At 53.1% G+C, this 10091-nt stretch overlaps 1 protein-coding gene across 1 annotated transcript; it reads left to right on the top strand.

Moving 5' to 3' along the window:
• Nucleotides 1-4505: 4505 nt before the first annotated feature.
• LOC141948412 (transmembrane protein 209-like) lies at nt 4506-9462 on the top strand. The gene is made up of 6 exons (XM_074880808.1): nt 4506-4642; nt 6273-6412; nt 6528-6586; nt 7346-7477; nt 8468-8703; nt 9357-9462. The coding sequence occupies exons 2-6, from the start codon at nt 6276-6278 to the stop codon at nt 9384-9386; spliced, it is 594 nt and encodes a 197-aa protein (XP_074736909.1). The 5' UTR covers nt 4506-4642; nt 6273-6275; the 3' UTR covers nt 9387-9462.
• Nucleotides 9463-10091: the final 629 nt, after the last annotated feature.

Genomic DNA, 10091 nt, shown 5'->3' with positions numbered 1-10091 from the left:
GAGTCTCCTGCTCACAAACGGGTCACAGTTCAGGCTCACCTACACCCTCTGGAAGGAGACTGGGTCCACAGAACCAGGTGACCACTTGTGCACCCCAAGAAATGAGGCCAGTTACCACCTGCTGCTTTGTCAAGTCTGCAAATCCTGAAAAAAGGCATAAGATGGTGGTTGTTATGCAATTCCTTTCATTTTGACAAAACTCCCTTCATCATCTTAAACAGAAAGTATAAAAATAACACAGCAGAAATCTTTGTCTTTCCATTTTTCACTCTGTATCACTTCCTTATTTGAAGAAAAAACCCACAATCACCAGCAAAGCAAAAAGCAATCCCTACAAAGAGCCACATTCACTGAAGGCTAAAATAAAAAAAAAATAAAGCCTGAACTGTTAAATACACTCATGACTAAGACATGTCTTTTTCACCTAGCAGAGATTTTTACTACAGCAAAGGGATATTCTTTTTTTCCCCTCAAAAGTCCAAGGACAATTGAGAACACAAAAAGCTATAGAAACTCATGTTACTTCAGAAGTTACTCATTTATGCTTCCTTTACATTCTTTAGCAATTTGCAATACAATATTTGCATGCTATTATAAATTGCTAGCTAAGAATTGCTCTGCTGATTGAGGATGCCAATTAAATCCAGACACCAGAGTAAAAAGAGTGGGCTTATTTTACTGTTAATAATTAAAAGATATAAGCAAGTAATACAGGAAATAAGCAATAAGAAAAATACAGAATATTACACTTAATCATTACTACATACAGTTAATTACAGAAAAATAAGAACAAGCAAGGTAACGCACCTAATCATTACTACACAACGGGGACAATAGTGATTAAGATCCATCCCCACTCGCACCCGTCCCACCATCCAGCCCCGCAGGCAGCGAGGATTTGTTGAGCCTGTCCCGGCGAGTGGGAAATCCCACGTGGGGCGTCCACCCGTAGCTGAGGCACCCAGAGTCGCTGTGAGCGGGTCCGGCCTTAGGGACCAAAAATCAGCAAGGCAGAAAGACTTGCACTTTGCTTTGAGCAGAAACATCTGGTTTCATCCTCCTGTTGGATTCCACCCAGAGCCTGGCCAGGGCTCGGGGGAGAACCAAGGGAGTTTCTAACAAGGCAAACACTTGGGTTCTCAGCCTTGAACAAGCTGAACGAGGGAAGCTGGGTACATTCTCACGGCATTTCATCCTCACTGCTGATTATATTCTGTCCAGGCTGCATCTGTCACTAGTGAGCATTCATATTTCGTTAATGATCGGATACTAATAGTTAACGCTAATGGTAATGCAGATTTACTAATTAGCAGATACTAATAATGGATAACCTTTGGTTGTGAGGTTCATCTAGAGGTCAACTGTGTTTCAGGGCCTATGATTCAGGCCCCAGCACTACAGGAATGAAAAAGAACAGTTCTCAGCATTACTGCACTCAGTTGCTGTCATTTCCCCCAGCTGCTCACACAGCTCCTTGCTGAATGCAGCCTCCCCCACCCACCTGCAGGAACTCCACAGCAGTTTCCCTGAACTCAGGGCATACTAAGGGGTATTCCCAACCTCTCAGATTTCAGCCCCTTCTCCCAGCTAAATGTGACTGTCTTCCAGTCATCAACAACAACACAAGCTCATGTTTCCACAATTACAACCCAAGCATCATCCTAAATATTAATAAAACACACCAAAGGTTTAGCAATGCCATTACCAACCTTTTTCAGTAAGCTCTGGTGCTGCTGTTAGAAAACAATTCAAGACTGTGCTCAGGTTGCTCAAAAGCAACTGGCAGCGCTGACGAGACTGGAATGTCTGTGGGTCAATGGAGTTGTAGGAGCATCAAACAGCAGAACCTTTTCAAGAAAAAATATTAAATCATCAGCCTACGGAACAGCTTCAGAGCTTCAAAAGTTCACTTCAAGAACTGCATGCGATATCATATCCCAGCAGGTTACTGAACAAGCTCAGTTAGAAGGAATGATGTTATCTTTGCAGAATGGCTACACCAGTACTCACCTATGTGATCAAATCCATCAGCTGTAGAGATCGCTTTGTTCCCTGTCCACTCAAGAACAAACGAGCACAGAGGAAGATACCCGAGATGTGTTTTCTCCTCTAAAGGAAGATTTTTGCTCAAGGATCCACCCGAGATTCCTCCCAGGCATGTCCTGGAGTCTTTTCACCTCTGCTTTAGGGAGGCCTAACCCTGGTTAGCAGAACCCAGACTCCTCCAAGGAAGATACCCAAGAGGGTTTTCTCCCTGACAGGACGATCTATTCTCTGGGGTCTGCCCAAGATTCCTCCCAGACATGTCCCACGCTGTCTTGAGCTTTGCTTTAGAGACCTGAGATCGCAGGGAGCAGCCCTAGACTCCTCCAAGGAAGCCACCTGAAATATCTGTACAGCCACGTCCTCGGGTTCGGTACATCTAAAAGTTAATACTACATCTGAAAGAAATGACCCTGGTGACTTTCTCTTCTAGTCCTGTCACAAAATATGCTGCTGTTCCCTCCTGCCACTCACTTAAAAACTCGTCACATCATTCGTCCCTAGAGGGGAACATAAAGAATTTGCTTTCTGGGACAAATACGTCACGTATACATCACTACCTCCTTACTGGTACAACGATTCAACGGTGACATAGTGAACATCAGCATTACTGGGAGAATTCTACAAGAACACTGTGCCTGGCAGTTTTCTTGACAGGTTTTACACACAGTTTCAGCCCCAAGACTTCCCTCCCCACACCGACGAAGGCAGCGACCCCAAGCAGAGACCCTCTCCCCATCCTCACGCTCCCAACCTCTCCCTGAACCACGTCCTCCTGCAGAAGCTGCACTCTCAGGGCACTGAAATCAAAGGGACATTTGGTCCCTTTCTCCTCGCTGAGGGGGGCTGGGTGTGGGGTTTTCACCTCCAGACTGAACTATGTCCTGCCATGTCCCCTGCCCTCTTCTGCTAAGGCACAGGCACGAGGGGAGGCCTCACCCTGACACCCCAGCAGGCGCTGACCCCAGGGCCACACAGGGAGGTCCCCCACACCTCCCCTTGCCCCAAACCCCCCAGCTTCCCCCCACGCCATCCCCTCTGCCACACACAGCCCCAGCTCCCCACGCCCCACGGCACCCTCCCCCCAGCCCTGTCACACACCAACAACTGCCACAGCTTCCCCTGCCACGCACAGGGACCCTCGGAGCTGCCCCTGCACAGACCCCACTGTCACACGCAGGCAGCCTCCACAGCTGCCCCCAGCCACCCCCCCCCCCCACACCACCCCGGGGGGGTCTCCACAGCTCCCCCCACCCACCCCCCACTGTCAGAGGAGCTGCCTCACCGCTCCCCCCAACCAGACCTCACCGTTACACACCGGCAGCCCCACAGCTCACACCCCCCTCACACAGAAGAGGCCCCACAGCTCCCCCCATCCCAACCCCTGTCACACACAGGCAGCCTCACATCCCCCCCAGCCCTGACCCACCACACACATCCCCCCCCAGCCCTGACCCACCACACACATCCCCCCCCAGCCCTGACCCACCACACACACGCGGCCCCACATCCCCCCCAGCCCTGACCCACCACACACACGCGGCCCCACATCTCTCCCTCAGACCCCCCCGACCCTGTGCAGGCCCCAGCAGCCAGGCGGTGCCGGGGCGGGGGGGCAGCCACAGTACCTGCCGCAGAGCTGGGGCTCCGGAGAGGTGAGGAGACACCCCCTTCCCCTCAGGCAGCGCAGGGGTTCCCCTTTTTCCAGCCGGGAGGAGGCGGGGGGTGCCCGCAGAGCGCGGCCCCCACACCCCTCAGAGCCACCGGCCGCTCCGGGCAGAGGCGCCGCCGCCGCCGGGACCCCCCTGTGCCGCCGGGCAGGAGCCGGCGGGGACGCCGCTGGGTCCTAAAGGCTCCCGCCTGCCTTCCGCGGGCGGCAAAGCTGCTGCTGCCAGAAACCGGGAGAGGGGGGGAGCGGTGCCATGGAGAAACACGTGGCAGGAGCGGAGCGGGGGATAAACAAAATAACACACACACACACCCCCAGACAGAAAAGCTGCACCACCCCCACCCCCCACCCCGCGAAACCAACAGCTGAAGCCGGGGAGCGCCCGGCAGCGCCGGGACCCCGACCCGGGTAAAGGCACCCGGTTCCCGACGCGAACTCGCCCCGGGGAGTGGGGGGGCCGCCGCCTCTGCCTGGTCCCCCAGCACCCGCCTGGGGAGGCGTGGGGGGCAGTGGTGGCCGGTGCGGAGCGGAGGGGCTACTGGGGGGTGATACCGGCGAGCGACCAGCAGAGCCGGGGCCCGCCGTCTCCCGGAGGACGCCAACCCGCCCTCGGGGCGGGGGGGCCACCGCCGCCTCTGCCCGGTCTCCCGGCAGCCGGGTCTGCCCCGGCACAGCGCGCGGGGAGGCCAGGTCTACCCAGGGCCGCCTCAGGCACCCCTTCCCGCCAAAGCGCCGCCCCGCCGTGCCCCGCTCCCATGGCAACAGGCCCCGCCTCCCCCCGCGCGCCGCGGCCGTTGGCTCTGAGGGTTGTGCGGACCGCGCTCTGCCGGGCACCCCCCGCCTTCTCCTGGCTGGAAAAAGGGGAACCCCTGCGCTGCCTGAGGGGAAGGGGGTGTCTCCTCACCTCTCCGGAGCCCCAGCTCTGCGCAGGTACTGTGGCTGCCCCCCCGCCCCGGCACCGCCTGGCTGCTGGGGCCTGCACAGGGTCGGGAGGGTCTGAGGGAGAGATGTGGGGCCGCCTGTGTGTGGTGGGTCAGGGCTGGGGGGGATGTGGGGCCGCGTGTGTGTGACAGGGGTTGGGATGGGGGGAGCTGTGGGGCCTCTTCTGTGTGAGGGGGGTGTGAGCTGTGGGGCTGCCGGTGTGTAACGGTGAGGTCTGGTTGGGGGGAGCGGTGAGGCAGCTCCTCTGACAGTGGGGGGTGGGTGGGGGGAGCTGTGGAGACCCCCCCGGGGTGGTGTGGGGGGGGGTGGCTGGGGGCAGCTGTGGAGGCTGCCTGCGTGTGACAGTGGGGTCTGTGCAGGGGCAGCTCCGAGGGTCCCTGTGCGTGGCAGGGGAAGCTGTGGCAGTTGTTGGTGTGTGACAGGGCTGGGGGGAGGGTGCCGTGGGGCGTGGGGAGCTGGGGCTGTGTGTGGCAGAGGGGATGGCGTGGGGGGAAGCTGGGGGGTTTGGGGCAAGGGGAGGTGTGGGGGACCTCCCTGTGTGGCCCTGGGGTCAGCGCCTGCTGGGGTGTCAGGGTGAGGCCTCCCCTCGTGCCTGTGCCTTAGCAGAAGAGGGCAGGGGACATGGCAGGACATAGTTCAGTCTGGAGGTGAAAACCCCACACCCAGCCCCCCTCAGCGAGGAGAAAGGGACCAAATGTCCCTTTGATTTCAGTGCCCTGAGAGTGCAGCTTCTGCAGGAGGACGTGGTTCAGGGAGAGGTTGGGAGCGTGAGGATGGGGAGAGGGTCTCTGCTTGGGGTCGCTGCCTTCGTCGGTGTGGGGAGGGAAGTCTTGGGGCTGAAACTGTGTGTAAAACCTGTCAAGAAAACTGCCAGGCACAGTGTTCTTGTAGAATTCTCCCAGTAATGCTGACGTTCACTATGTCACCGTTGAATCGTTGTACCAGTAAGGAGGTAGTGATGTATACGTGACGTATTTGTCCCAGAAAGCAAAATGTTCCCCTCTGGGGACGAATGATGTGACGAGTTTTTAAGTGAGTGGCAGGAGGGAACAGCAGCATATTTTGGTGACAGGACTAGAAGAGAAAGTCACCAGGGTCATTTCTTTCAGATGTGGTATTAACTTTTAGATGTACCGAACCCGAGGACGTGGCTGTACAGTCTGAAAATCCTCTGTTCCCAACTGAAACGAGTGAGAATTTTCAATATTAGAACTGCAGAGCTGTGCAAGGCCTTTCCTTCCTCTGGCTCCCTTTGCTTGGAGAAGGCAGGAGCTTTGCCTCTTGCTGCTGAAGGATGTTATTTTTCAAAAGTGAGGTTGGAATCTGTCTCTGTCTTCTTACCTGCACCTCAGTGGAGAAGGTGGACGCTGCTCCTCAGTAATGAGGTGGCAGTGCTGACAGGAGGGTTCATTGAAGAAATATTACCTATTTTTACTGGTAAAAAGAATCTGTTGGGGTTTTTTTTTAAGATGCTAAGCATGACTCTGGCTAAAGGTAAAGTCCATTTACATAGTCTGTTTTGGATTACTGCTTTTTTTTCTTGAATCGTGTGCTGACTGAGGGTCTTACTGTACAAAAGTTGTCAAATTCTGTCATTTCTCTGTGTTTGTTGTTACAGATCATGGCACCAGAACAGAGTCCAGCAACTTCCGTCATCGAGACGGCCATCAAGATGAGGAAGGAGATGGAAGCCCGGAAAGGGCTCTTGGCCTGGGGACTCCTTAATGTGTCTCTCGCAGGCATGATCTGTACTGAAATGTATGTTAATTGTTACACCTGAGTCAAACAAGCAAAGCCTCCTCCTTTGTATCTCCCTAAATATTTCCCGGGACTGAATAGTTGCAAAATGAGAACTTCTTTTGTTTCTTTTCAGGACTGGAAAGCTCATAAGCTCATATTACAACATCTCATGCTGGCCACTCTGGTATCTTGGTGAGTTGCTGCAGCATTTAAATAGTTTTCAGGGTTCTTTTCTTTTTTTCACTTGTCAGTTTGATTGCTGGAGAGGTAGTCTTTAACTAGCTTTTTTTTTAGGGAAAAAAAAAGGGCTTTTTTGTTTGTTTTAAATTTAAACCAAAGCTTTGGTTTGCTTTCTGCTGTCTCCCTTGAAACTTGGAATTTCATCTGTTCTAGTGACAGGTAAGGAGTGTTAGCAGCTTTCTTAGATAGGAAGAACTTCCTTGGTGCATTAAATCTGTTGACCGTGTAGAGGAAGGCTTTGGGGAACACGGCAGATTTTCCTGCTCTATTGTACCGTGGGCGTGGATGGCATTTCACAAGAATTAAAGTTTGTTTCGGAGGCGCAGACTCTAAGCCAGCTGTATCAAATATGATTAGAGGATGAAGCAAGAGGAGGAGAAAAATCATGAGATGAGTGACAGATGATTTGACAGAAGATGGTTTTTGAGAAATACTGTGAAACTTCATTGTAGTAGATTTGGAAAACGACTGTCCATCTTTAAAAATTCAATTCTAGCAGCATCAATTAATCTCAATACAGAAAGGAGAATTATCTCCCATGGTTCTGGCATAAAAAAGTGAAGAAATCTTAGCTATTGCCCAAACTGGTACTTACTGACAGCACTAATAATTAGACCTGTTTTTAATGGGTATATGCCCGTTTTTGCAAACAAGACACTTTGGTTATTCCCCGTGCTCAAGCTACAGTAAAAACTTCTCTGTTTCTTCTAGAACTCGCACTCGCATCTCTCTTCAGCCTGAACGCCGCCTTTGATTTCTGGGTGTACTTCAAATACACAGTGGCACCGACCAGCTTGGTCGTGAGTCCTCGCCAGCAGACCCTGCTGGGGTTGCAGAATGCAGGTGGGTGCAGTAAATATCTCTGGCAGCTCTTTTTATTCTTGTTTGTTTGTTTGTTTCAAGATGGTGTCTTTCTCAACGGCAGGATTCTTTAGCGAAGCGAGTTCTGAATGGGCTCATCTGACAGGAGCGGTGACTGAATTACCCGCAGCATGTTAAAATTCACCACGTCAAGTGATAATTTGATGAGTGTTTGTGGGGAGAACTGGAGGGGAAACAAACACAGACGGTGGAAAAGGGCAGGATGAGAGCGGCTGCTGAAGGACAGGGAGGGGCTTGAACACTGTGAGGTTGGGCAAGGAATTTGTGGCTTATCCATGGAACTAGGAGCAAGGCAGAGAGCGCAGGTTCATATTTAATTTTGATGTCCTACTGCTGTCACGCTGGGTAAGGAGAACCAAATGAGAGGGACAGACAGACCTTCGTGTGAAGTCTGAAAATGAGCCTAGAGAGTGGTCACTCAGAAAGCTTTTGAAGATCAAAGCAAAGTTCTGAAAAGAACCTGACAGGGCAAATATACCAAAAGCAAAATGCTGGCACGGCAGTATTGCACTCTGCTCGTCTGCCCCTAGAAAATGGGAAGCAGACGGTTGTAACGCTGTAGCACCAAGGTTCGAGCATCTCCTGTGTTTATTTGCACCCATCAACTGAGACATTCAACGCCTAAAGATGCCCAGAGTAGGCAGGTGGAGGAGCTGATGAGATAGGCGATGGAGTAGAGAACCCCCCTGGGTTACGCAAGGTGCCTGGTAACACTGAACTGAAATCCGAAGCTGCAGGATTTGTGCTGAGTTGTGGTCCTGTGTCAAAGTTTTCTCTTTTTTTCTGTCAGTGGCTTGACTGCTGAGTTCTGTAGGGGCCAGATTTTTCTAGCGTCCCTTCTAGCATCTTTTTTAAATCGCCTTAAGATAGCGTTGTGTGTGCGTTTAAAGCGGGGAGGAGAGTTTGGGGCTGCTGCATCCGCAATGCTAATTCTGTTTTTCCTTCTTGCAGCGGTACAAACAACTGCACCGCGTGAGCTGGCGGCAAGGAAAGCCCCGTCCTGGACACCTTCTCCGCTCCGGGGCCAGAGCGTGCTGAGTTACAGCCCGTCCCGCTGCCCTCGCGCCCGCCCGAAGTTTGCTACTGGTTGTACCCCAGGATACAGCCCTCAGCGATGGGCTCTGCCAAGCAGCAGCACTTCTTACGGCAGTGCTGGAACCTATTCCCCGAGCAGCAGCTCCCGTCAGGTAAGGACCAGGCCAGCTCCTGAGGGTGCAGTTGGGGTCTTTGTTTGGTGCCCTGTGCCGCTGAAGGGGAGCAGCACCCAGCAGAGAGCTGTCTGTGTGCGTGTTTGCTCCTTTTGCAAAGTGGATTTAAATTTGTCATATGGGGATTTGTCCTTCTTCCCTAGTGCCGCTTCCTTTGGTTTAGAGCAGCTGGTTTGTTTCGGAACAAAGCAAAACCCAGCAATCAAAATGGAAGTGCAAAGGCGACCAAAAAACCCCAACCCAGACCCCAAACCCCAAACGAGTCTTTTATATTCATGGCGTTTAGAAATCAAGGTGGAATTCTGCTTCCTTCCTTTTGGGGGGAAAAAACCCCCTTGGGTTTGTTTCAAAGCAGAGTTGTTCAGTATTTGCCAAAAAACCTTTTTATACATGGGGGAGGAGAATCTCTTGGAAATTCTGGCAAATGAGGGTGCTGGAAGCGTAGAGTTCTAATAGTTTTTTTCAAAGGGGAATAAAAATCCATATGCCCCCGATGCTGAAGGGCTCTGTGAGTCGTAAAGTGCCAAAACCCCATTTGTCCATAAAAGCTGTGAGAACTGCAGCGGGGGCGGGGAACCCCCTGTGTTTTGGTGTGAGAAAATATATTTTTGTGCTGTATTTTCTCTCTGCAGGGTGGGGGGAGCTGCTGGTTTTTGGCGTGAACCGTCTGTTCCTGGAGATTCTCGTCCCCCAGCAGCCGCCGGGTTTTTCCTGTATTAAAGGAGTTGTTTGAGCAAACGCTGGTTTGGGTTTTTCTGGGGGCTCAGCACCGCTCGGTCCCTCGCTGCACCCAGGGGGGACTTGGAAGAACCGGGTTTAGCTGGGCTTGACCCCCCCACCTCCCGCCTCCGCCCCCAGCCCCGTTACTCGCCTGCCAAAGGCTCGTGATGGGCAGAAATTCTCTTTTTTTGGACCCAAATCTGGGTGTTTCTCAAGAAGCAGCCCCGGGGCCCAGGTCCCTGCGCACCCCGATAGCTCTGCACCCCGATGATGATGCCCTGCGCCTGTTCCCCAGGCACCCCCAGAAACCACACACCCCGTGTACCCCAATATACCATGTACCCCAACACCCCATGTACCCCAATATACTGTGTACCCCAACACACCATGTACTCCAGTCCCTGTGTACCCCAATACATTGTGCTCCCCGTGTACCCCAATATACTCTACCCCAACACGTTGTGCACCCCACTCCCTGTGCACCCCAATACACTCTGCACCCCAGTCCCCGTGTACCCCAACATACTGTGGCCCCCCCTCCCCTGCACTACGGTGCACTGCGCACCCAGGTAAACCCTGCACCCCACTCCCTGGGCACCCCAGATTCTTCTGCCCCCCGCACCCCGATACACCACGCACCCCGCTTC

Source organism: Strix uralensis, chromosome 11 (assembly GCF_047716275.1).
Source record: "Strix uralensis isolate ZFMK-TIS-50842 chromosome 11, bStrUra1, whole genome shotgun sequence".
NCBI lineage: Eukaryota > Metazoa > Chordata > Aves > Strigiformes > Strigidae > Strix > Strix uralensis.
Note: the sequence above shows the minus strand (reverse complement) of the source record. Positions and strands in the feature narration are given on the sequence as shown.

Bases quoted from the DNA above. Each gene is read 5' to 3' on its own strand.
- LOC141948412 (XM_074880808.1), top strand. From the start codon at position 6,276: ATGGCACCAGAACAGAGTCCAGCAACTTCCGTCATCGAGACGGCCATC. The intron at 6,587-7,345 runs GTGAGTTGCTGC...TGTTTCTTCTAG, and splicing joins CTGGCCACTCTGGTATCTTG to AACTCGCACTCGCATCTCTC. The intron at 8,704-9,356 runs GTAAGGACCAGG...TTCTCTCTGCAG, and splicing joins CGAGCAGCAGCTCCCGTCAG to GGTGGGGGGAGCTGCTGGTT.